This window comes from Rhea pennata, chromosome 3 (genome assembly GCF_028389875.1).
Source record: "Rhea pennata isolate bPtePen1 chromosome 3, bPtePen1.pri, whole genome shotgun sequence".
Classification (NCBI taxonomy): domain Eukaryota; kingdom Metazoa; phylum Chordata; class Aves; order Rheiformes; family Rheidae; genus Rhea; species Rhea pennata.
Window position 1 is genome coordinate 52,603,434 of NC_084665.1, and position 27,909 is coordinate 52,631,342.

A 27,909-nucleotide genomic window follows, 5' to 3' on the forward strand; every position below is an offset into this window, starting at 1 on the left:
CTGTCTTTGTTATAGTTTTGAACTTATAGTATACAAGCAAGATACATACTCACAGCCTTTCTTTTCAATAGTAATTAAGCATTAAGTGCCAACAGCAGTAAACAATGTAGCAAAAAAGAAAAAAAAAGACATGATTCTGGAATAAGCTCATAAACTATATCAGATAGTAGGCATTTGAAAGGAGTACAGAGTGTTTAATGCTATAACAAAATATAATAGCAACAACTTGACCAAAGATCTGGTGAACAAGAAATGTAATAACCCACCTTAGCAGTTACAGAATAGTACCTATTAGACCTGTAGCTGGTAAACAAGTTGGAATGATTATTTAAAAAATATAATAACAATTACCCAGCAGAAAATTTTGTAGGATATAAAGATAACAGTTTTGCTACGGAAAACTGAATCTCTTTATCAGAATTTTTGAAAGATCAATAAACTTGTATGCAACAGAGAAACACTTGACATAAGCTCTACTTTAACTGAAAGTCTTTCTCTAGAAGGCCATTAGAATGGCTTTTTTCAGGGTTTTTCATAAAAAAGTAGCATGTGTTGTAGGATAGACCGAACATTGCTATGAGAAAAAAAAAAAAAAAAAAAAAAAGTTTAAAGTTAAGAAGTAAATAGCAGTAAAAAGTCAACTGTTCAGTACAGTTAGTAGAGATATTTGGCTAAGTCAATAATTTAGATATATTGAATTCAAAGGGAATTCATAAACAAAGAACCTGATTATTTAACAACTTTACCATGTATTTCAGAGTACTCTAATAAGCACCCACCAAACAATGAGACTCAGGCATTATGTTTTGCTGAATAGCAGAATTACAGATAGATGCATGTTATATCTTTGATCATGGCAGGTTACACTGGTTTAGTGAAATTCAATTTGTATGGTTGAACATGGAAGATGTTCTTCCATGCAACATGGAAGACTTTTGCATATAAGATTAATTATTTCTGATAACTCAGATCAGATACAATTACTTTTTTAAATTCCTGGAAATAAAAGGTAGAAGGCTTTATCTAGATAAAATTTTAGAAGTTTATCATGTTATGTCACAATTTTCCTTATCTACAAATGAAAATGTGCACAGAAGCGATTTCACAGTTGATATATTGTTTAAAAAATAAAACAACCATTAAAACAACTGTTCTAATGTTCTTCTGCCTTGGCTTGTGGAAGGATAGGGTAATAATAGTTTTTAAGTTCGTCACAGAGGTAACAGCAGTGTAAAAGGCTGCCACTTTATACTGAAGCTATACATAGGCATATGTATATTACACATACATAGGCATGGAATTAATTATTGAGACAGAGAAAACCTAACACTCCTGCAGAGAACTCACTTTTACATTGTAAGGTTTATCAGGAAGCTAGAGAGAGTCAAGCGTAGGGCTACAAAATTGATCAGAGGGCTGGAGCATCTGCCCTAGGAGGAACGGCTGTGAGAGCTGGGCCTGTTCAGCCTAGGGAAGAGAAGACTGAGAGGGGATCTTATCAATGTGTAGAAGTACCAGAAGGAAGGGTGTCAAGGGGACGGGGACAAACTCTTTTCAGTTGTCCCATGTGACAGGACAAGAGGCAATGGGCAGAAACTGAAGCACAGGAAGTTCTGCCTGAACATGAGGGGGAATTTCTTCCCTGTGGGAATGACAGAGCACTGGAAGAGGTTGCCCAGAAAGGCAGGCAGAAAGGTGGAGTCTCCTTCTCTGGAGATCTTCAAGGCCCGCCTGGATGCAACCCTGTCTACCATGCTCTAGGTGACCCTGCTGAGTGGGGAGGTTGGACTAGATGATCTCCAGAGGTCCCTTCCAACCTGACTGATTCTAGGATTCTATGAATTCTAGCAGTCCTTACATGTATTTGCTATCTTTCAGTTTTAATTAAACAATCTAATACTAGTCAATACCTTGAAGTACTGGATCAGTACTGGTACATATCTAAAAATTAAACTATTTATTTAAGGATTATTTTAACATGGTACCATATTAGGTGATAATACTTTCAAAACCTGAATAAATGACTATTTGCGAAACAAGTATGAGGTTGAAGTTCCTGCTCTCAATGATTGTTACCTCTTATTTGATGGTTACCAGCTGTGTCTAACTAATGCATCATATTAGCATTCCAAATCGACTTCATGTAAAGTCAATGAGATAGTTTAAACCACATTTTGAGGTGGTAAATCCATGAAAGCTTTCTATGTCCTGATAGCAAATCCATGTATTGTCCTAATTATCTGCAACTCTGTAAAAGGAAAGCATAATTATTACCTTTTTTTCTGTAATCTGAAATGTCTAGAGACAAGAAATCTCTGAGAGACTGGTAGCAAGCAGTCTTTATTAACCAGTTAGATGAACAGGAAGTCATATTCACTTCTTCCTTTCAAATTTGTTATACAAACCATGAGGAATTTAGTGGAGCTAGACTGCTAGGCTTCCTTGATTATATTACAGAAATAAATATATCAAAATTATCATGAAAAATGATAAGAATATTGCAAATATTATTTTGTTACATATTTCTGATTTAATTTGAAAATAATTTACTTGAATAGGTTCCACGGGAAAAATGAATGAATTTTCATGCATAAAGTCAGTAAAGATCAGTTTCTTTTGGAAAAGCAGCAACTTACTAGATAACCTTTTTCTAAAAAAATAACAAAAAATGTTCTAATTTTGGGGCAGTTTGTAATATGGTGACTATGACTATATACTATTTATAGTTTTTAGAGAAAAATCAGGGCAATTTCATTAACATTGCTGAAGAGTTTTGACAAGCTATTTTTTCCATCTCTTCAGAAAGGCATCAAGTATATAATTAACGAAAAACAACATAGCAGAAACAAGAAATAGAATACAGTTTCAATTCTACAAAAAATGAGGAAATGTAGCTTTCCTGGTCTTTAGCTTAAACTAGAAATTTACAGCTAAGTCACAAAATTTCCAAGTAATATTTGAGCTCAAATTGAAACTGACTCAAAATTGTACGCAGACAAGAATTTTAAACAGTAAAGTTTATCTTAACTCTGAAAGGAGTCTTAATATCTGTGACTACCCTAAATTCCTAAACTTATGTATACTATGCAACTTTACATCTCCTGATAGCTTTTCCTCTTTCCACACAAGCAGCCGCACATTAACAGGACATCAGATTTTGTCACAGGCATAAAAAGGACTGCCATTTTCACTGTTTTCACCTGATTCACATGTTTTTTTCTGCAAGCATATGAACACGTCTGTGAATTTATTAAGTAAAAAAAAAATCACATGAAGATCAGCTAATATGGCACATTGTCTTTTATATCATAGAAGCACAAAGTAAACAGTAGGATTTTAATTTGAGTTGTATTTTTAAAGGTCTTTGGCCATTAATATCTCAAAGATTTGTTAACGTTAATTAATAGAATAAAAAAGTGAGGAATAAGGGAAGTGCTGTGCCCAAATCAGAACTCTGTAGAACATCTGTAGATATGAAAATGAATTTGATGTGAAAGATCCATAGAAGCTAGTGACAAGAAAATGATACTGAAATGATAATGAGCTAATTTATGCTTTGGAAAGTGTATAGGAAATGAAATGGAACTAAGAGAGATGAATTTGTGCCACATGCACATTTCTAGCACATACATACAGTAGACAACAAAAATGAAACAGTGAAAGAATAACAAAATGTACAGGGGTTATTGCAAACTTGATGAAACAGATATTCACTACAATACATTTCTAACGTAGAGCCATTGGTTGAATATGTTTCTAGAATGTCTGTTTTCAGTGATAGTGAACTTTTCCACTCTTTTTTTTTAAAGATCTATAGTCTTAAGTTTTCATTAATCTCTCAAATTCTATTTCATACAATGTTCCTTTTAATAAATGCACATTATATCTATATATTTAACACATCTCTTCAATGCAGTGAAATAAAATGCTTACAGGTTGTATTTAATTTTTGGAGTTTATTAGCTTCAGAGTAAATACATTTGCATCATCTTTAGCCAGTCAACAGCATACGCATCATATCAATTTTAATTCTATTATGCTGGATACTGACTTAAGTGTTTGAGATTCCACTTACACAATGGAAATAATTCATAATAATGATCTAGCTAATCTGCCCTGCTGTGCTTCTTTTATTGAGTTATGCAATATTCAGAAAGCATACTTGTCTTTGTGAGTTTGGTCAGGATACTCAAGGCTACTTAACACCAGATGATTGTGAAAAGTTACAATGCCAGTTTTTTCTTCCAGCTGCTACAGATAGCTCAGTACTAAAACAAAAGCTGCAAGTTCATATTTGCGGAGGACGATTCTTTCTGTTATTCACATATACTTTTTATTCTGTTTCTTCGTGTTTTCCAAGTCAAAATCTGCCTAATAATTTTCACATTAAAAGGCTCCTTTTTACCACATTTCAACATTATGTTTCTTGGCTTAAAAATGCACAAACTTGATACTACACAATATTTGAAGAAGTGGTCCCTAAGCCTCAAATCAAAAGAGTCACAGCATTTCACTGCCATAAATGAACACATCAAACACACATTGATTTTCTACGGTCATGTTGTCAGTTCTGCTTGCTTTGTCACTTGCCAGAGAACTCTGTAATATTTGGATAAAAAAAGGAAGTATGGCAAGTGATGGACAGAGAACGAACCATTCATTAACTGAAATATGGCTCAGAATTCACCCTTAAGAGTAGATACAGAAAATTCATCAAAGCCTTATTTGTGGCATTGAACGGAACCTTCTGACAAACAACAAGTGCTTTTTAAGACAGGTGTTTCTGCTTTCAGTTTAAAGATTAAAGTGGAACAAGCTCTGACACTTCTAGACTGAAATCTTCTTATCTAGGAAAAGACTATTCTGTCTGAAACACAGTAAACCAGATAACCTGGCTATATTACCTACATACCATCTAAAAGTTTTCGCCTTTAAGAAGAGAAGTAACTGTTTAACTCGAAGAGGAGGAGCAATTTGTTTTTGTCCTGCATGCCAATCTACCAAGTTTTGAAGCTTTCAACATCACTTGTATCCCCTCAGGTCCATAGTAATGTGAATTGTCTTTATCCAAGTGCCTAGCAAATCATTGTCACATAGCAGCAGTCGACCTTTCTTTTCAATCTATGCACTTTTCAGGAGTTATAAATCAGTTGACTTTCAAGCTCGATGAGATGGCATATGCCCTGGTTTGAAGAACAGATGGAGGCTTGGGGGAAAATTGTTTCTGCAGGCTTGCTACAAGCAGCTCTGCTCCATAAAAGTGAACCATTCACACTAATTTCTCACATAAATTATACAGGCAGGGAGCACCAGCCCATTCAGCAGAAAATCTTTCATCTAGCTTTCAGAGGTCATTTAGCAAATTTAAATTAAAGTTTTTTCTGATACATGACTGGGTTTTCATTCCATACACTTTCAAGAGATGGCAATTTACATCAAATAAAGGGATGGCTTTAATTGTGTATGCGGGGGGGAGGGGGGAGGAATAGTAAATTAACTGCCACGAGATTACTGTTTTCTAAAATCCTGGGATAAGATCCGACTATTAATTAAACACAGAGGAGTTAATAAATGAAATATGGCAGCTCTACACTATAGAAATCAGGTGAACTGACACTTCTCTGTGCAAAGCCTGCTTCAAATTTCAGCTGAATGCTAGTCCTCAAGTTCAGCATTGGATGTTGTTGAAAGAAAGGAGACCTCAGTCATTCCAAGAAAACATCTGTTACTCTTTAAAGGAAACAAATTATTCAGCTCTTAAGCCAATGTATATGTCACATTCTTAATATTTAATATTTAATACTTTACGGGAACATGTAGAAAACAGACATTCCATTAGATTCTTAAATTATAAATATGAAAGATATGGTAAAGACTAGAGAACCGTAAAAAAACTAACTCTGAAAAGAATTAAGTATTTCTGAGCCACAAGTGGTAAGATGGAAGAAACTGCAGCCAGTAGCCTCTGATCCATAATATGACTTAATTCAGTGATTCACTTAAAGTATTATGTTAAATACAGAAACAAAAAACAATCAATAAGAAAATTGTATTGGAATAGTTATTTTGAATTTTATGTGATTTCACAAAAAATAGTGAAAACAGTGTTTTGATATGAATCTTTCTTTAATCACACCACAAATTGCTTCTTAAGATCTGCAAAGTATTCTTTTCAGAAGTAAAAAAGAATTGAACAGAAAAGAGTAACATCTTGAATGATCTGTAGACTAATATTAGTAGTGGTTAGTAGTGAGCCACCAGAAGAAGCACATGCTCATATAGCCATTGGCTATCTAAATTTTTAACGACTGTTTTAAGTATGCATTTAATTGATGCATCATGATTTAGAAGTGTTTTTCTGTTAAAAATTCATTCTAGTTAGCTATTATTGAAAAGTAAGATTTAAAGAGGTCTCTTTTATTTGGAATTAATGTTACTTAATGGTGGAATGAAATCAAGGCAGAAATTTCATACTTAAGAAACCTATAGTTCCAACATCCTCTGTAACGACATGTATCATGGCATTGGAAAATAGAAGTACACAAAATTACTTACTTGATTAATTAAGGCAACTTTAAGAACATTGCCTTAATCAAAAGACATCAGCTTTGTAAGTTATGTTATTGTGTAAACAAAAGCTAGTTAATCTTAAGGACTTTTGAAGAAAAAAACAATTACATAAAAACAAACTTATTAAATATAAATATAACCTTAAATTATTAAATATAAATTTAATTAGATACAAACTCTAAAAATACTAAATATATTTTTCAATAACTAGCAATTCCTTGGTATAAGAAAGAGGTTTAAATCTACTATTATCAAAGGGATCATCATAACTTCTATATCTTTAGTGGCTCAGGACATTTTAATTTACAGCTGATCAGAAATGGATTCCATTGAGCATCATAAGGGACTACAACACCAACAGTTCAGTAGGACAATTTATGATATCATAAAGAGAAAAAGGAAAAAGATAATGGTTAATATTTATCCAGAGCAGTAAAGATCCCATTCTAAAGCAGTCAATGGAAATTTTGTTGTTTTATTTAGTAGAAAAGATACAATATTTATTCTAGGGCTCTTTCATATTACTTCCAGGCCATAGAGACAGTGTAAGTGCAGTACATACACAATATTGCTTAAGTGATTTAAAGGTTTTTCATTTAAATTAGAATTAGGTTGTAGGCATCGAAATGTGGCTATTTTTTGGTATTATATATTTGAAGGAAAGAAATGTTGGAGCACAGAACTGTAACCATAATTTTAAACAGTAAGAAAAAATCATATGCACAATAGTGACTTTGATAGTCATTGGTTGAGCAGTAGTATCATAAAGATATCATGAAGTATCACAGAGTTACAAAGAATTATGAAGGGCACTAGTCTATACACAAATGTTTATGAACAGTATTTGGCTGTGCAAACTTCAGTAAGTCATAGCATAAAGGTTACTAATCTTTGAAGTAAAATGATGCAACAGCTATTGCTGCATTTGTAGTTTAAAACTGAATAATTCTTTCTTGCTACCATGTCAATCTTATGTTTGCTGTATTACTGTCTCTATAGTAGACTGTTTCACTGTTATTTTAAAAATAAATGATTATTTTCCAAACTATTCCTTTACACTGAATATGCTAATATAATTGGTTTTTTTTAGAGATATTGCTTATAATTATTTTTTTCCAAGATCTCATTTATTTCCCTCAACTCATATTTCTAATCTCTCTAAATTATTATATATTACGTCTGGTTTAAGATATTCCTGCTTCCAATTGCTCTTTTTTGAATTCATATTGCAATTTTGTATTGTTCCAACACAACTGTGTTGGGGACAGGATTAAACAGGATCCCTGAAATGACTAAAAAGAAAAAGAAATCCTCTGGAGAAGATAAAAGCAAGTCTATCGCAGAAGAAAACACTGAGCTCTGTCCTAAAACATTAATGAAAACATTAAATAAAACAGAAACTAGCACCACTCTGTGCTGTACCCACTACAGTTAATCATGATACATTGCCATTCCTCTTTGTATATTATCTTGCAAAAAGCTTTCATTTTGTATAATAATACTTGTGTGAGATTTTCAATTTTCTTTAAAATGACACTGTCCTTTCAACATCTTTTATTAAGAAGATGTTAAACATAGTTTAGCGAAGAATCAAAGCAGAAAAAAAATCCATATACAAAAATAAATCCAAACAAAAAACACTGTTTTTCATCAGCAGTTTGTTCTTTTTGCTTCCAGATATCTAAGGCTGCAGTTCCACAAGCAGCCAAACTAATCTGAGTTCATTTCTATCAAAAGAAAAAGATTTTGAGGCCCTTCTCTTCTCTCCCATTCTTCCTTGTACTTCACTAATGTTTTTCTCTCTCTCATCAACACTGCTTCAGCACTCATAGACCTTTTTGCAAGCAAAGTTCACAGGACTGTGAATATGTTGCTAATTGAGCAAAAACATATCCACCTTTTTTTTTCTCGAGTTAGTGAGACAAATTTACTCACACGTGGCCCTAATAACAGAGCCAGTGTGAAGGGCACCTTACGAATGGAGAGCAGGAGAGGTAAAGAAAAGTTGGATATTCCTCTTTTGGGGGTGATGAGCTATTAGATCATCCCAACTTGTATAATCATATGTTACCTCTAAAAATTGCTTAGTATATTATTGGGGTCATTTTTATGGAAAACAAGCTCATTACATTTTTTTTTTTTTTTTTTAGTTTTGTGATTTGAACTTTCAAAAATGTTACATAAGCTTATTTACTACAACATAGGAAACAAATAATACACAGTGTTTACTCATGTTGATTAATGCTAAAACAATTCCACAAAAAATGACCTGAGAGCTCGTGCACCTGAAAAATTTTATCTTGCTTTTCAAACTGTATCAGTTGATACAACAAAATATAATACCTCTTGCTTAAGACTTTTCCCTCAGTCAAACAAAAGAAGCTGCACTCTCAGAAAAATAAAACCAAAAAGCTCAGGTTCCTTCATGAAAAGATTAAAAAAAAAGATTTTTCTTGGTGCTGGTACCAGCTTAATCATACAGTTCAGAATTTCATATATACTAATATACATCAGACTAATAAAATCAAACATGGGACAAGGGATGTTTATAAACAGTGCAGCCCTGTGGCATGTTCAAATTACCTGAAGTCCACATTCCCTAAAACAACCTTCAGTGGACTGCATGAGGAAAAAGGATGGCATAATTCAAACTCATAATTTTAAGTGTGGGAGAATGCTGTCTTCTATCACTGCATCTGATTTCTATCAACAAGAAGTAATTTTGCTACTGAGAAAAGAAAACTACGTTGGTGATATCTGGGAGGGGAAGAGAAAAAGGAGGGGTGGAAAGTGAAAGAGGAGAGATGGGATGGAGAGTACCTAAAATGGTAAGTCACATCCTTTACCAAGTATCTATGCTGGAAAAAAAAATACACCAAAAGACTGGTAACCATGTTCAGCTTGCCATTTTTCCACTGGAGACCTTTGCATTTTGGAATTTGGTTTTCCTTTCTCTAAAATTGCAAAAGTTCTTTTGAAGAATAGCTGCTTTTTCTTCTCTGCATAACAATTTTCATAATTAACCCTACATCCTAAATAACTGATTTTTCAAACATTCTGATGACTTTCTCTAGGATATTCAAAGACTTCTTTTTTTAAACACATTCTTAATAATTCAGAAATCCATTCTTGGTTTTATCAACTCTCTTAGTCATAAGTTTAATTGGATTCTGACCTTTTAAAATTCAGTAATATATATTTAAAAGTGAAAGTCCCTCTCAGACCTGAGCTCTTATTTTTCACTGTTCTGTAGGAAACCATTCAAAAGAACATATTGCTCCATTTAAAAATAAAACTGTGATATATATAAGCAAAAAGAGAATTGCAGGATCCCAAACAAGTAGTCAAAGGGCTTACAAGATAAATATTTTAGTACATTTATTTTCTAAAAAGATCATTTTCTATTATTATCTAATTTTAAATTAACAACAAATTATATTCCAAATCTAAACTCCTACATTTGATACACATCAGAAACACAGTTTCAAACCATATTAAATTAGTATTCATTTTCTTTTGGTGGACAAAATCAAATCTGCATAGATTCTTGAACTTTTGTCAAATAACTCAACTAAGTGAAAAGTTTATTGTTAGATCTCAAAAGCTGTTGCTTTATCCAAAAATAGGAATATTATACATCAATTTTAAGATAATGATATCTACATGCTCCCACTTAATGATTGAAGAGAAGGCATCAAAGTAAACTAAGGATTTAATATAGATATTCAAATGTTATATTGATTATATGTCACTAAAAAAAAGAAATTCACTGTCTGCTAGTAGATTCCTTTAATGGGGATGAAAAGTCTTGAGCTCATTTTGTGTTTGAGTTCATTTTGTAGTTCATTTTGTATTTCCTTTTGTTTTAATTGTCATCAAACTCATATTTGACTGGTGAGTGATGGAAATATCTGGTTTTGTTTTCATGGACATAAGTAATAAGTCATTCTCTATGTTCACCTTTCAAAAGTGATAAAGGGATAACTTTTCCAACTTTGCAAGCAAAGATTGGACAGTCCTACCTTCTTTTAGATGTTAATTTGATCACAGTTTATAACACCAGATAACTTTAATTTGGTATTATCAAAACTTTTTAAATTCCTTTTTTTTTCCTGGATGTTATTTTTTAAAACTAGGTTCAACCTGCTGTTCTTGTATTTAGCGATTTACCAGGACTTGGCTGTAAGTATACTCTCTCTGTTTATGTTTTCCTTCATTTGCTTGAAATAGGTTTGTCTGAAGTTGCAACAATAACAAAATATAGGGGGATGCAGAAATTATGCCGTGTACTATGACAGTCTTCAAACTATATTGCTAATATTACAGGAGTATACAAAGAGATGCTTTCCTGAACTTAAAAATGTAGGCTAAGAATTAACAAAATAGACAGATAGTGCTATAATGGTTTTGTAGTAAAATCTAATCTGTGTTGGTTCTTTTTCTAAAGAACAGATACTAATTTAAGCAGCATGGTTTTTATATGCACAGTTAAATCTTATCTATGTTTAGGAATAATCTGGAGAAAGAGTTCCTCTTCCTAAACTTAGTCCATTTTTGAAGTAATTAAGAGTACTTAACCTAACTGAAAAAAGATATTATTATTTCAAAATCAGAGGGTCAACACATGTATTTTTTAGGAAATAGTTTTGAATCGATCCTGAACTTTAAATTTATTCCCTATCTTAGTCTACAATTATATGTATGTAACAGCCAACTGTTATACAAAATTAATCATGGGCTTAAGATTAGACATATGCAGAATTTTATAAAATCAAGGTTCAGCTGTGCATTTTAGCCAAAATTTCTTGGTATATATTAACATATCTCATGAATGTTACAAACATTTCAGATGCTTCTGCCCTAGCTGAAGATCGTTGTGTCCATATAACTATAATAGAGTGAATGAGAGATCAAATTATTTTCTAAAAAATATTTAGTGTCTGATAATTTTGGCTATTTTGTTTTGTTTCATTAATTACCTTCCCTGCCCCCTCAAAAATTCAAAACATGGCATATTTTGCAGGCAAGAAGAAAATCCTAGAGTATTTTCCTTTGTCAGAACGAACCATGTTTTTAAGATACCCTTGCATTTTCTCTAATGCACCAATGGGTAGAAAACCTAACAAGAGTGAAATGAATCACGAGAAACATCACATACAAATAGAACAAAAAGAATTTCACAATAAAACAGTGATACGGTACAATTAAAGCATGATTAAAATATCATGGTTATCATTTTTTGTTCTTTTTTTTACTTTCACAAGAACCATCTGACTCATGCAAGCAAATGCAGGATTTTATAGAACATCTACTTTAAACATATTTCATCATTAAAAGCTTTTTATTTTCATTTTCATGAATTTTAGCAGTATTAAGCAAAATATATTTCTAAAATAAACTGCTTAATTAATCAGATTTACAAATAGATATGATGAACTGATGAAAATTAGCCATTTAACTTATGCTGTATATTTTGACTATTTGAATATTATTAAAAGAAATGAAAAAAAAAACCCAGACCTTATTTTATCTGTATCTTTAAATATTAACTAATGGTTAATATTTCTCGGCCTCCTGCAGCAGTAGGCAGCCTCTAAGACATTAGAATCTATCTAAAGTAATGTTTGAACGGGAAAACTGTTATTTGCCTACTTCATCTACTTAAACTGCACAATAATCAATGATGGTTGGGTGCCAAATTAAACAGCCTCAAGTGATTCTACTATCTCTATATTGTTTTCATGTGTGGCTGCCTCAGAACTCAGCTTGGATTGATCTGTGATACTGGATCATGTGGCACAGAATAAGGGAAATAAGGTTGGACTAGACCATGCTGCTAGCGTAGGAATGGAACAGTTTGCTGTTATGCTGTTTTCATGTGTGTAAGCAGAGATGGTATTTAGGAAGAGGGGTTTAACAGCAATAGGAAAGGCAACTGTTGCATGAGATCACAGTCTCTCACATGAGCTCTCACTAGCTATAGTTCAATGCTTTACTGCGATAGGTGGACATTAGGGCATTAGGGCTGCAAATTATGACAGGAAAAAAAGTTCAAACTCTGAGACACAGGGAACAAATATTTATTCTGGACATTCAGCTTTGGTTGGAAGGCTTACAGAAAGCAAATAGTTTAGGAAGAAGCCAACTAAGTAGTCACTAGCATCATTTAGTGGAATTATACGCCTTATAATGGAATATTTGTGCAACAAATAGCAACCAAAATGTGGTAAATGATTTGTGTCTCTCAGTCTGAATTTGAGAAATTAGATGTTATAATGCCCCAGGATATAAACTGAATTCTGTGTATTTTTTCAAAATTTTGCAGATTACCTTTGTGATCTTACCTGGTTTTGAAAGATTAGAGTGCAGGCTCATTTTGTAAATCTGTGAGCTTTAACCCTGAAGGTGAGTGACTTAGGTTATCTAAAGGCCAGGCACAGGAAACGTTGGAATCTCATTCTGATTGTTGGTCAGGTCATATTGGCTAAAGCCTCCCCTTGCTGCAAGAACTATTTATTGTTACAGTACTGATTAAACACTGCTACGGGCAAACAATTGTAATATCTCACAGCACAATTATCTCTTCTATACTTCAGTAAGCAAAAAATGTAGTTACTAAGAAACCATATAGTGTCACTTAACCACACTATAGGCTTAATCCTATTGGCTTCATTAAAAGAAGAATCAGTTCTAAGATTGCAAAATCCCTCTTTTTTTGTGTGCTGAATTAACACAGCCATGCATTTAAAATTGGGATCGTGTTCTTGACATGAGCAATTCAAATCACCCTGCAAACCTGAGGTATTTTTCTCAGGCATTTTGTGTTCATTTTCTGTAACCATCACCGCTTCCAGAAAAATCTTATTCTAGTCCAATAAATAACACAAAAATAAAGTAATTTATGGTAACCAAAATAATTAAATAGTAGGATCAGGTTAAAGATCAGCATTCATTTTTCAAATTAAATTTAAAAGTCTGCAGTAGTTACTTAGAAGATTGGCAAGTTTTACAAATAACATCACCAAGCCTTTTAGAGAGAAACACAGCCGCATTAGAATGGAGTCATTAGGCAATACATTTATTTTGAAGCCAATTAACCTTTTGTCAGAGAAATGTCGGAGCTGTAATGGTTTCAGCAGTGGAGGTCAACCTCTAACAGGGGCACGTATGACAGCGATTACGCTGTCTGACATATGCTGTAGACTGAGTACAGCTGTGGAATGAGAATCTGCCTTCGTTTGTATTCTGCTCTGCATTTTCAGGGAGCAAGCAATCTTGACCTATCCATTTAGGTAATTAAAGCTTCTATTTGGAAGTGTCCTGCAGGAAGGTGAAATTTGGGGGAGATAAATGGCTGCTGCTCACTGTATCTAGCTACTTCCTTCATTTGATGGACTGCCTGAAATAGGCTGCATTGCCAGTTCCTCATAAAAATAGGGATGAATCGGGCATGAGACAATTCTCTAAGGCAAAGCAGCTCTGTCATCTTCCTTTTTTGCAACATATAATTTAATTGTTAGCCAAGGTAGACAGCTGACTCAAGGGCCTTTCTCTAACAGCTTCCCCACCATCTTCCATTTGCTAAGAAATTACTCCAGTTTATTTACTAATAAGCTAACTTTGGCAATGAGAGATGTCACTTCAATAAGCTCATCTGGCTGTCACAGCTGTGCCCTGACTTACCTTCCAGGCTATTTTGTTTCCTTTTGTATCATGCTCAAGGGCAATTGGGAAGTCTCCTCGTTCGTAAAACTTGCGAAATGCTGTGGGCTTTGTTGGTCTTTCTTTAAATGCTCCTGCAATTGGGGGACCTCTTACCTTAAAAAAAACAACAAACAAACAAACAAAACATAACTTAATGGTAATATAGTTTTAGAAAAAGCTTAATTTTTATAGATCAAAATAGAAACAGATAAGAAAGCAGTATAGTATTCACGGAACCACAGGATGGTTGAGGTTGGAAAGGACCTCTGCAGATCATCTAGTCCAACCCCCCTGCTCAAGCAGGGTCACCTAGAGCACGTTGCACAGGGTTGCATCCAGGCAGATTTTGAATATCTCCAGAGAAGGAGACTCCAGAACCTCTCTGGGCAACCTGTTCCAGTGCTCTATCATTCTCAGAGTAAAGAAGTTTTTCCTCACATTCAGGTGGAAACATTTCCTGTGGTTCAGTTTGTGCCCACTGCTTCTTGTCCTATTGCTGGCTACCACTGAAAAGAGTCTGGCCCTCTCCTCTTGAGACCTTCCCTTAAGGTATTTGTATACATTGATGAGATCCCCTCTCAGTCGTCTCTTCTCCAGGCTAAATCAACCCAGCTTTTGCAGCCTTTCTTCATAAGACAGATGCTCCAGTCTCACAGATTATAAGTCTAACTGTCTGTTATAGTCTAACTTAAAATATTGGTAAGAAATATGTTGTCTTTATTATACGAGCTACAGCCTTAATTATTTCTTGCAGAGTCTCATCATCATCAGTGGCTAGCACAATCCCAGACTAAATCTTATCTGAAACCAGAAAATTTTCTTTCTCCAAACTCGTGCTAGTAATTTTAAAATGAACTTTTTTCTACTGCACCTTTGCAAAATTTCTAGAAAATATTGTTGTATTAACTGAACTTCCTCCTACTCTTCATTCAGGGAGAAAGAAACTAGGAGTGGAAGGAACTTTGTTATCTAGTCCATTTCTCTATTATTCCAGACAATTGTGTCATACAAAGTCTTTCATAAATTGATCACAAATCTAATTATTTGTTGTTTTACTGTTGAAAGACTGTTGTACATCATCCTTACTTTGACGGTTAGAAACTACATCTCAAGTAATACATCTAGTCTGATCCTCCACCTCAAAAAAGGATACAATAGAAGTAGAAAAGTTTTAGAGAAGGATAACAGAAATGACTGTAGGTATGGAATGGATTTTATAGAAGAAAGGAATAAATCGGGATTCTTCAGCCTGAACAAAATGATGACTAGGGAGGTAGATAATAAAGATTTATAATATCATGACTTCATAAAAAGAATGGATAAGAACTGATTTTTCACTCTCTCTTTCAGTAAAAGTAGAGGGTTTCAAAAAAATCTAGTAAGTGACAAGTTTGGGACAAACAAAAGTTGTTATTTATTCATGCAATGAATAGTGAATTTGTAGAATTCCTTGCTAAAGTTCAGTGTTGTGAATTCTAAAAGTTTATGAGTAGTCAAGGTATGACTGGAAAAGCTGATGGAAGAGAAATCTATTCAGGTTTATTAAAACCACATTATCAGTGATCAAAAATACAATTAGTGCTAGATACAGTCTATCTAACAGATCTCCCAGCATTACATTTACTCTCTCACGGCAATGTCACACTGGCATCACACAGTCATCTTTGATAAACTGCCACACAGCAACTATCTTTTCCAATTGATGAGCCCCATGTTAATAACAGCATTTCTTGTCATTCATTCTAAGTGCATAACCTTGTACTTTGTACCATCCTATTTAATTCCATTTCTATTGCACCAGTTCTCAGGAGCTTCCACTCCCATTCGTGTGACATTCTGATCTTCATCTGTATTAATAACACTTCCAAACTACATGTCAACCATATATTTCATTTTACAATCCTATTTTTTTTGCCAAGGTCATTAATGAAAATGTTAAATAAGGGTAGCCCTAAAACCAATTATTGAGGAGTTCCATTAATAACTTTCTTCTATTATCATATCTTTCCTTTCAGCATTACATGTTACTGTCTCCTCTTCAATATGGAGTCTCTTAACCAACTTACCACATAATTCTTGTGCCACAAAACTAGTAAAGTAGTGACATACCGAATGCTAGACTGTAGTCCAGATAGAGGGATCTATCGTTTTTCTTTTGTCTTAAAGAAGATTTTCTTGTCAGTTTAGTCTGTAATCAGAGTACAAGTCTGTAACAGAATTACAGGACTACAAGGAAGAGCAACAGACCCCAAAGTGATCAGACAATATAGACAGGAATAGCCTAACGTCTGCCTAGAATAAAGAAATATCAGCATTCAGGAAAAGAGTGAAACTATCCCTGCAGTGAAGAAATGATACCTTATATGATTGAACTGTTGCTAAATTTTAGGGTCACTGCAATGAGCCAACTTGTTCGTTCTGTGAGCATCTGAGAAAAATAGATTAAGAGATACTTGCTGGAGTGGCTGCACTGAGCTAAGACTCTTTACCTTTTTACAGATAGTTTCCTTTCCCCCCTTTCTTTACTACTAAAGAGAACATCACTATCATAAGCGGTATTCAGATCTGAACATCATTCTTAAATGTAGACCTCTCTTGAGGTCATTTTAGCCATGTATCTTGCTGAATTCTTGTGCAAGAATTAGATAATGTACAGCCTTCTCTATCCATACACAGAATATATCTTTCTTCCAGAGTCTCACCATCTTGAGCATTAATTACTAGGATGTTATTTTCTCTCGCTTTGACAGGTTGTGATTTTATCTACTGATATCAAGAACACAGCTGCAGAAAACATCACAGTAACTGCCACAATTCTCTCCTATCTACATAAACTTAAAGTTGTGTTTATTATTCTCAGCTTCAGCTGACTAAAGCTGTCAGCTTCTATTATTCACCTATACAATTTTCAAACAAGTATCATCACCATCATCATGCTTTTCCTATATTGATCACCGGACATGAGGCTACTGAATTTTCTACATTCAAAACTTTTCTTAAACTCTTTACCAAGATAATAGTTATCCAACAGCTTCACTGATAATATTGTCAACTTCCCAAGTACGTTTTTTTACTTTTTTTTTAATTATAGATCTATCTGCATTTATATTATTTTATTTATTTATTTCCCATAGTTAAATTACCTACTTTTTGAGATCAGATTTTTTTTTTGTTCTCTGCAGACTATCACAATGCAGGAATCCTAATCCTGGATTAGGATTAACTACTATAAAAAGGTAATAAAAAATAATAAATTCTGGAATGGAGTACCCATCATGGCAAGCTGTTTTGAAATCTTTAGATCAATCAACTTCTTCAGGAAAAAGTCAATTTTTCCTGTTTTATGCTCTTCCTATAGAAGAGACTTTTCTCACAATAGATGAATGTTGAACAGTCTTTCCTAACACTTCTTTTCCTCACACAGATTTAGCATTTCTCCATATACAACTCATTAAGATCTCCCTAGCTATAATGTGATGATTTTCAATGTTTTTGAAAACATGTGTTGTCCATAATTATAGGGAAAAATTCTAGAAATTGGAGGGATAAACCCTATTGATTTTTGTGACATTTAAAATAATATGATTTACAAAGCTTTTTATATAAATTACGCTTTTCAAATTTGTACAGAAATTTCACAGTTTTAGCTTATAAGAGAAGACTGATGTGTTTTTACTAGCTCAAATATACAGCTGGTCAATAATTGAGTTTCTAGGAGTTTACACTGCGTCTGATACTATTCAATAGCTTTATAAACGTGAATGACATTCTGAATGACAGGATGATGGCATTCTGATCAAGTCTGCATATAACATCATACTGTGTGGAGTGGTTTCTATACCGGAAGGAACAGCCATCATACAGAGAGACCCTAACAGTCTAGAAGACGGCCAACAAGACTTGCATGGGATTTAATAAATATATTGTCCTGCATATGAGATGGAATGATCTCAGACTGCAGGACAAGTAGTACAAGTACAAGACAGGTTGTGGTGTGACTTTGTTGAAAAGGAACTTGGGGTCCTCACTGACAGTATTAAACTTGAGTCTGCAGTGCTTTTGCATCAATGAAGACAAACTGTGTCCTGGAGTTCAGCAGTAAGACTATAGTTATCATATCAAGGAATTCCACCCTATTAAGCATTTGTTAGGACACACTTGTACTTGGTTTAGTTTTGGTTCCCTCAGTTCCTGAAAAAAAATTGAAAAATTGTAGTGGGTCAAGCAGAGCACCATCAAGCTGATTAGAATTCTGAAGACCTTGACAGAAAGCTGGAGGAACTGGGATTGTTCAACATAGAACACAGGCTCAGGGGAAGATCTAAACATGGTCTTCTAATATCTGAAAGTTATTATTTACAAAGAAGATGGAGGTTCTCAGTTCACAAGGAGCGCAGTGATAGGACAAGAGGCAATAGACACAAGTTGCTTCAGGGGAAATTCTGATAATTTGGATACCAAAAAAAAAAAAAAGAAAGTTCTTCACCATGAGAAAAATTAAATATTGGAATAGGCTGCCCAGAGAAGTGATAGAGTCTTTCTTCCATGAAATATTCAAGATTCATCTTGATAGGGACCTGAATAAACTAATCTACGACCTGGCTTTCAAAAGAAGGTGGAACAGATGATCTCCAGAGGTCCCTCCCAATCTAGGCTTCTCTGTGATTCTATGATTTTAATTAAAATATATACAAAGATATCATGCAAAGTTTTTTCTTGTGATTGAGTTTCTTCTTCCTACCTTTTATAATGTTGTAATTACTGACTAAAAAAGTCATTCTGAAAATTTTCCATTTGTTAGAGAAACAGCAACAAATACTACCTTTTTCAACCTAACAAAAATATTTCATTGCCACACAGTTAGAGAGATTAAGATAAGAGTTCCAGTTAATTAAAGGCTAATATTCATGATGGCAAAGTATATGAAGCAATAAACAGCTTCTTAGGTTCGTTAAATGCCAAAGAGAAGTTGAACAGTTTGATAATTGCAAAACTAATTTATTGTAATTCTACGCCACTGAACTATGTGACAAGATAAAAGATACAAACCATTAAGCAAAGGGAGAAAAAGCACACTTTTTCCTTGAGTCCTGAGCACTTAAAACCATCGTATCATGTTGCATTCTTCAACTTTTCAATGATGGCACATTAGGAAAATGACTAAGAAAAATTGAGGCCAAGTTTAAACAGTGATTAATTATTTGAGAACTGAGCTACATGGTCAAGTTTTCTAACTGAGTTTCAAATTGTACGCATACTCAAGGATCTAAAGAGGTACCTGCATAGGACAACCAATGATGTTCTGGAAGACTATCATTATAATTTCATGATCATTTTAAGTCAGAAAAAATTGGCAAGGATACTGGGATAAATGGTCTTGCCTACCTCGTTTGCCTCATTAAATGTTACTGCCCTCTATTACTGACACAAGCTTTCACAGGACTTGTTCAAGAATGAAGCATTTTATTTTGTTTTGCTTTCTCTAGGTTGGTTTGTGAAGTAGATCAGATCCCTAAGATGATTTACTGCAAAGATGTATGAACATTTAAGCTGATGCACAGAAGGGAGTGGCATGGAGCAGAACAGGAAGAAACTGGTGACTAATTCTTTCAGCAGCAGTGCTGCATGAAGAGTTACAAGGCTTCTTAGGCTGCATATGCAGATACAGGTTGTTTTATTCCAGTTAGAAAAAGTAAGTAACTGTTTAAGTGTTGTGTGAGAAATAAATGACATTTTCAAATATTAGACTCCAGGAATCATAATATTAAGAGAAAAATGTTTTTACTTCCACAAACTAGAATAGGTTGAGATCCTACTATTTTTATATAATATTTCATACAAAAAGTATGACTAGTCACTTCATAATCAAATTTAATGGCTGAAGACATATTTTTATTTGATCTAGGGTAATGTATTTTGATGACATTTGGGAAGACTGAAAAATTTTCCAGTTTTTAATCTGCTGAGTTCCTGTCAGCTTCCTTACAGGAAGACTGTTAGCTAACCTGATCTTTTCTTTCCCTCCAACAACATTTTTTTTTTTTAATATTTAGCTTTAAGTTATAGGGATCAAAAGTAATAGGACCACTCAGCCTGTCTTGCCTGAAAAAGCGTTTGTAGTCTTCCCTGAAAATATCATATGGCACTATCATCTTGAACTTTTTAGAAAAAAAAATCATGACATCTTAATTCTTTGCATTCAAACTCAAAAATGTATTTGTTTAAGGTGCATTATACCAACAGAATGGAATGTATTCATCCATGCTGTTGTCTTAGGGCAGATATAAAAGTGATGGTATCTAGCAAAAATCTATATAACCACTGTCAGGGTCTTTGTCTCATCCTCCCCTTGTATAAGTCTGTATAAAAGGTGTTGAACAAAAAAACATCTCACTTGGCTAACGTAGCGTAGTCCCACTATTGATCCACTGATTTCCCCACAGAAAATGTCATCATCCATTTCCTTGTGTATTGGAATCAAAAATTGCTTACAAATCTTAATTTGATCTTCAAGTAAAATATAAGCTATATTAAGTAAATCAAATAAATTACGCTATGTGATGAAGAAATACTCAAGCTGGAAGGGATGAAACAATACGCAACCCATGCAATGCTGTGTTAACATACAAAGCTTTGCTAGAACCATCAATCAAAATACCCTCATCCATACAGTGTGGTAGAGTCTTGGCTTGGTAGAACAAGCAGAGGCATAACATTGCAGAGACATAACTTGTTCTCAGAGAGCAAGTGCACATGCAAAAGTTAGGATCCCCAGTACCTTGGGTTCTGAAGTTAGTATACACAGATCTGCTGGACTTTTAACACAGATAAGCCCATCATCTTAACCACCACTCATGTACGCAGTAAATTCAACATTTTGGCAGTTACCTACAACACAGCAAAAAAATGGCATGATTGTAGTATTTGGTGAGACTCCTACAGTTTTCCCTAATAGACATAATTAACAGTAGTAGTTAAGACTTGGAAACACAAGTCTTAACAACTGGTAATCATCCAAATCTGGACTGAGCATCCTCAAGATTGTCTACTCTGACTGGCCATAAGCAGCAAAGCCTGTACTGTTATGTCTTCACTTACTAATCCTAACTGGATTAAAATAACATAGATGGCTAATCCACGCTACAGTCATGTTTTAATTTGCTGTGGAGACATATCCAAAACTGAATTAGAAACTTCAAATGACTCAAGAGGCACAGTGAGATATCCCAATGGGTACTCAGAGTTCCAAACCAATCCTTTTTAAAATATCAATATTGCAAGCAGTCAGTATCAAAAGAGCAAAATCCATCAATATGTATCAGACAAGAGCTTCTTATATGCAAAAAGAAATTGAGATAGCTTTCTTCACATGTGCACTCTTGATGTGCTTTAAATGGTGCCACATCCAATACTCAAAAGGTACTTACGGGGCTACTGCGTAAATTTGGACAACAGATCAAAGCCCATCTTATTGCTTCAAAAGTCAAAATGAGAGAAATCAATTCTAAGGTCCTAAAATGAAATTACTGGAAAAAGGTCAGCAAACATTAAAAATGCTTCTAAAGCACCAGAACTTGAAAGAAAAATCAGACATGTGATTTTATAAAAAGATACTGTATCTCGTTATTGCCTTGAGACACTACTGAAAGTCATAAGCCGAATACAGAATTACTTTATTTTGTCACTCCAGAAAAGTTTTTTTATTAGTGATAATAAAGATAAGCTGTTTGGTTAAGTCAAATGTGCCTACGTTACAGACTGCTGTCTAGCATTTTGTCCTCAGAAAGTCCTCCATCTCTGATTCTTAGCTGGAGTATAATGTAGCTATTTTATATAATTTAGATTTCTTTCCTGATGCTTGCCAAGCAATTTCCTTTAATATAAAGGGAAATACTTATTTTTCATCAAGGAGAAGTCAGAAGAGTGACAACTGCTCATATATTTCTTCCTTTCCTTCTTTCATTCTACAAATTAAAATACAGTCTTTTTTTTCCCTTGCTTTATTAGTCTCACAAGGTTTGTAAGCACATCAATTCCACTAAAGTTTGATTTTTTTCCTGATTGTGAGAATTCTTCTATCTACAGTCCAATAATTAGAAAAGCGCAAATTCACCAAGGATACATCCACATTACTATTTTAGATGAGATCAGAAGTGTGTTTTTGAAGTGAATCTCAGAATCATCCCCAGCTTGGTGCTCTGGTTTGCACCATGAAGCAGTTTGGAAGTGAATGAACTGGAGTCTTTTCAGGTGAAAACAGACTGGAAGATGTGCCCCAGGAGCACTAATTGCTAGTGTCACAAATGGGTTCTCAAACCAGAGGGCCACACAAGAGCCAGACTTGTCAGAATAAGGCAAGTCCTCTGAAAAGCTTATAATGTGGTCAATATTATAACGCTGATCTCAGCATCAGATCTTTTCCTTTGCTGATCTTCTATTGCACTGCTTACTGACACAGACATAGCTGTAACATATACACTTCTTTACAGTTAAAGATGTTTTTTTTGGATGCCAAATCACATCTCACAATTCTACATATTGCAAGTTACAAGAATGTTGTTGGCCAGTAAATAAAATAAAATGTGTGGGTTTTATTTATTTTTTTAATAATATTTATCAGATTTAGTTAAAATTTACCTTTTATAATTTCTCTAATCTTGAGTTCTTTATAATGCTCATAAATATTATCATGGTGTATTTGTGTGTACTCCAGCATAAAGAATCACACAGAATCAGTAAGGCTGGAAGGGACCCCTGGAAATCATCTAGTCCAACCTCCCAAAGATTTCCTGGTGCTGGTTCCACTGGAGCTTGAACCCAGGACCTTCAGCATGTAAAGCAGATGTGATAACCACTAAAATATTAGGAGAGCTATTCTCAGCCAACTCTACATTTTCATCATATACACATACATGAAGGGTCATGCTGGACTAGATCAAAGATCTTAATTTAGTATCTTGGCCCTGAGAGAGGAGGTCCAGAGAAAGGAAAAAAGTAAGACTATCACATAATGATCCTGCTCCTCATGTTTCCAAACTGAAATTCTTTTATATGCCTTAGCTTTATTGAAGCAGAACTGCTATGGCTTTGTTTTTACAAAAGTTGAAATCCTAATTTTCAGTTGCCAAAGTCCTGCCCACCCTTTCACATACTTCTCCTTTTACACTAACTTTAGTATTTGTCTGGCCCAGCACTGAGCCATTTCAGTGTGCTGAGCCAGCAGGAGACTATTCACATTATTTTGTTAAAATAACTTTTTGCTGGAGAACGTGCTGAAATAGTTCAGCAGAATCAGAATGCCACCACAGTCACTGAAGGGGAGGGAGAGGGAATGGCACCTCTATGGTGGTTTGTAATTAAATCAACTTAGGCTGCCATAGAACTAAATATGAAAAGAGGTTATTTTTTTCCCTGGCAGTTATTACATACTTAAAGATGTGGTAATTAAGTCTCATTACATGTTCTGGTAAATATGTTTGGTAATGTAAAATTACTAGTGATAATACCTTGTACAAGCTTAATGTGTTTGATTAACGAGCTTAATTCCAAAAATGTAGTAAAAATTTTGTTTCACATTATTTAGAAATTAAAAAGTTTTGTGAAAACTAAGTATTAGATAGGAGGATAATAGGTGAGATGACAATCTGGAGCCCATGACAACAATATTCACAATATATTAAAGTAATACTGCTGTATTAAACTCTTGTTCAGCTGTGCAAATAAATTAATTTCTATGTCATGGAAATATTAAAAATACAGAAAATGAGATTTACTCCAATTAAGAACAGTATCTAATAATGTCTGGGTTTTTCATAAAAGAGAATAGGACCCCCTCAAGTCAGTCATTCAGCCCTTCAATTGTTGTTTTTTCAGCCCTATGACAATCCCTACGAATTGTGTATCGTAAGTCATCGACTCTGAAAGGTTGGCTTGAACTGAGAGCTAGTGACAAAATTTGCTCGGGAGCTTTCTTGCTTCAGTTGAGTGTTTCTGTTAGTGAATTCCTACCCTAAAGTTCTGCACTGCACTGTGCACTGTTAAATAGTTGCTAAGACAGTTATGGCTGAAATAATTCCTGTTCATAAAGTTATTACAGCGCTTTTATAAAACACATGCTAAAAATAAAGTATTCGTGTATGATTCGGAATAAAATCTGTAGAAGAAGCAATTTTAAAATGTAACATTCAAAATTAGTTATATTTGGTCAATTTTTATATTCAGATTAACTGTCAGCAGAGAGAAAAGTATGTAAAGCCTTGTGGGCCTATTTTTAGAGGAGAAAAAATCATTGGAATATCATGCACTGTGCAGTACTAGTATTGAATTCTGTTTAGAGCAGAAAAAGACCACTAAAGCAGAGCTAACTTTTGAAAACTGAATGGTTTACTGCTATACTAGCTGCTGTAGTGCCTAGAAGTGTAGGGATTTCTTATGTTGAACTATTTTGCTAGCTTTTTTCCTCTGCGAAACAGTCTCAGCTGCTTAACGTGAACATTTTTGCACAGTTATTTTCTAAGGGTGATATCTTTTGGGCCCAGATTCACAAAAGTATATATGCGTTTAAGTCAAAGTGCTGGATTTTAGGTGTTAAACACCTTAAAGTTAGGACAGAAGTGCTACCCCTAAAGTCCATGTGAATATAGGTCTAAGGCTATAGCTTTCCTAGGCATTTTTTTTTAGAAGAAATGGCAGATTAAGTGGCCTGTGCTTAGCCTTTTATAAGCAGTCTCTGCAGCTGATTCATACCCCCATGCTAGATCAGTCTTCCCTATGCAATTTTGTGTAGGGCTTCGCAAAGAACAAAAATAGGGAACTGATCTAGGTTGAAAGCAATTGCTCTATTTTGCAGTTACTTTCAATCCAGACTAGTACACTCTGCTGCAAAGAAAGAAGTGTTTATATGTGTTTTCCTTTAGTGCTCCACTAGGTTTCCAAGGCTGTGTTTGGCAACAGGCTTTCTACTAACAAGCAGTGCAGCTCAATAGGAGCAGACCTGGGAAGTGGAATAGTTACTGCCAAGGACAGAGCCTCCATACCACACGTTTCCAGGGCTTTTACTTCAGACTAGCTCTGGTCTGGTCCAATGAACTGAATATCTGTTAGTAGGTACAACATATCAGGAGCACTCCTATTGAGCAACTTGTGATTTAGTTTTATCGGAAAAGCAACAAAGTAGATATTCTTGGACACACTCTGCAATGTGAAAAAGGGCAGTAAGTGGATGTGAATGACAAGTTGGTTTCAGAAGCGCTCTTCTGATCCCAGCTAAAAAGCTGGTGTAAATGTGCACTGTGTAACCCTGAAGTTGTCAGAGTAGTTTACAAACTGAGAGAAAAGGGCTTCATCAAAAGGACTCCTGTCCCAGCAGTTCACTCAGTCATATACTGATGGTTGCCATGAAGAACTACAAAAAGAAATATTTCAAAATAACCGAGAAGCATCATTGTTTAAAGGATTAATACTGGATTGAGAAGATAAAATCACTGCATTCTGATTCTATTTCTGACAAACTCCACCTGTGGCTTCTGGGAAACAGTATTTCAGCATTAGCTTCTCATTTGTAAAACTGGGCTACAAGTACTTACCAACCTCATAAAAATCCAGAAAATCAAATGAGGTTGTGATGAGTTGGCTACCACTATTCATAAAGTTATGCTACAGCTTTCTAGAACGCAACTGGAAACTTTGAATAGCTAGAGGCTCAGCTAGTGGAGCAGTTTCTTCAGTTCCCTTCTCATTCTACCACAATTAGAGAATTGCACAAAATCCCATCCTACCGCTCTCTTTAATAGAAAATTACTGGACTGCATCTGAAAAGATGGAATGGGTACACTAAAAACAACAGCTAAAGAGGAAAGGGGAAGAATGATAGATTTCTTATCCTCCTTTACTCCATCTTGAATAAAGATAACAATTCTAATCCCATATGCCTTACAGTACAATATATGTTTGCCTGCCCACTACATTCTAAATCTGAAGATCTAGGTCTAAGGATTGAATACTGAGCTACAGGAAGAAGTCATAATCTCCTTTAAAAAGTTATGAAATTACAAACTGCTGAAATAGATCTTAAAGAATTTGTTCACTTTATAAAGAACTTATTTTGTAAACAAAACAAAAGCAACCTGACTTTAAAAAATGAAAAACTCTGTATCCAAACAGCCAGAGTATTTTTATTTTCCTGTCAAATTCAGATGTGACATCCTTAAGCCCCCTCCCAAAATCAGAATAATAATGGCTCTGAAAGTGAGATGACACTAAAAGCTAGATGTAAAATTATCCCTCCCCACACAAAAGAAGTCTCATCTCTTTCCAAACATAAAGGAAATGAATGTTTTTTAACTGCCAACTTTTTTTTAAGTCTTTGGAGGATGGAACTTTACTCTGCATTGTTCAGTTAGATAATTATTGCTGAAATATTTATAAGGCATTTAGCAGTTGCCCATTTAGAATCTTTTCCTTGCTTGTCTTAAACTGATAGCAAATCTCAATTAATTCTTATAGGAGACAATTTCTCGTGTGCTATAACCGCTAAATGCAGAAGTAATAATATTTCAAATACTTTTTGTAGAAATAGGAAAAGTTTTATGAAATCTGATGAATTTTTTAAGGAAAAACAGAAACTAAAACTTTTTATTTCAGTCAACATGACAATATGAATAAACCCTAGAGCCTAAATAGTGTGGTTTATTTCCCATTTAAATTTGCTGAGGTTCAGGTTCAAGTCACTAAATTTTTGTTATAATTTTGTCTATAAGCAGATTATAGAGCTCGGTTTATTCTCCATGCAGATGTTTCTGTTGGAAACATGTTTTCAATGCTTCTTCAGATAGTTCTTCATTGTTGCATAATTGAAGAGTTTTCTTATAATCACAAAGATAAGATATTTTTCTTTTTTTGCATTATGTGTGGGAAAATGAAACAATGAGACCAAAAGAAAGCTGTTTCTGGAAATTCTGAGACTCAAAGAGCATAGGCCTTGTTCATGCTTGTGGGAGCATTGCATTCTGATAATTTTGTATGTTTTCAAATTTAATCACTTGGAATTTGCTGAGTTTCTCAGCGTAGTTGGAACTATGCTGAGAAAAAAAATCCTATTTCTATATGTCTGCACTTCATTCTTATTTCTGGATTTTGGCATTTAAAAGATGAGGCCATTTTCACTCAATTCCATACACAACTAGATTATGCTTTTTGTGTTTCTTCTATCTTTTCTTTCTTACATGAAGATTCCAGCAAGTCCCAGTTGAATGAAACTCTGTGATGCCAAAAGTTGAAACTTTCATTGTAATTTTACTTTCCCTAAATATTGTTTGATTTATATAAAAAGTAATGTGGGTTATGCCAAAAAAAGAAATGTTATTACTTTGATTGGCAGTCTTCTTAGTACGATCTCTTTGTCTTGAAAGTCAAACTAATAGTTTGAAAATGCAATTTTCAAACTTGGCTAAGAGACAGTGATCTGAGGGGCTGCAAGGACATACAAATTTGCAACAGTCATAAGTACCTGAGTTAGGAAATGAAGCCATAAACATGTATGTGCAGCTACTGGCAACCTTAATGTGCCTCAGGAAATGGAAGTCTGAATTTTCTGGTGAAAAAATGAAGGTGAAAATAAAACTCCTAAAGCTCTTT

General features: G+C 34.2%; 1 protein-coding gene across 1 annotated transcript in view; it reads right to left on the reverse strand.

Annotated features, from left to right (window-relative positions):
- Window positions 1-27,909, reverse strand: part of PACRG (parkin coregulated) — a 265,771-nt gene that overhangs the window by 180,157 nt on the left and 57,705 nt on the right. The window contains exon 3 of the mRNA XM_062572310.1: window positions 14,254-14,388. Within this exon, the coding sequence (XP_062428294.1) occupies window positions 14,254-14,388 (135 nt within the window). The remainder of the gene's footprint in view (window positions 1-14,253; window positions 14,389-27,909) is intronic.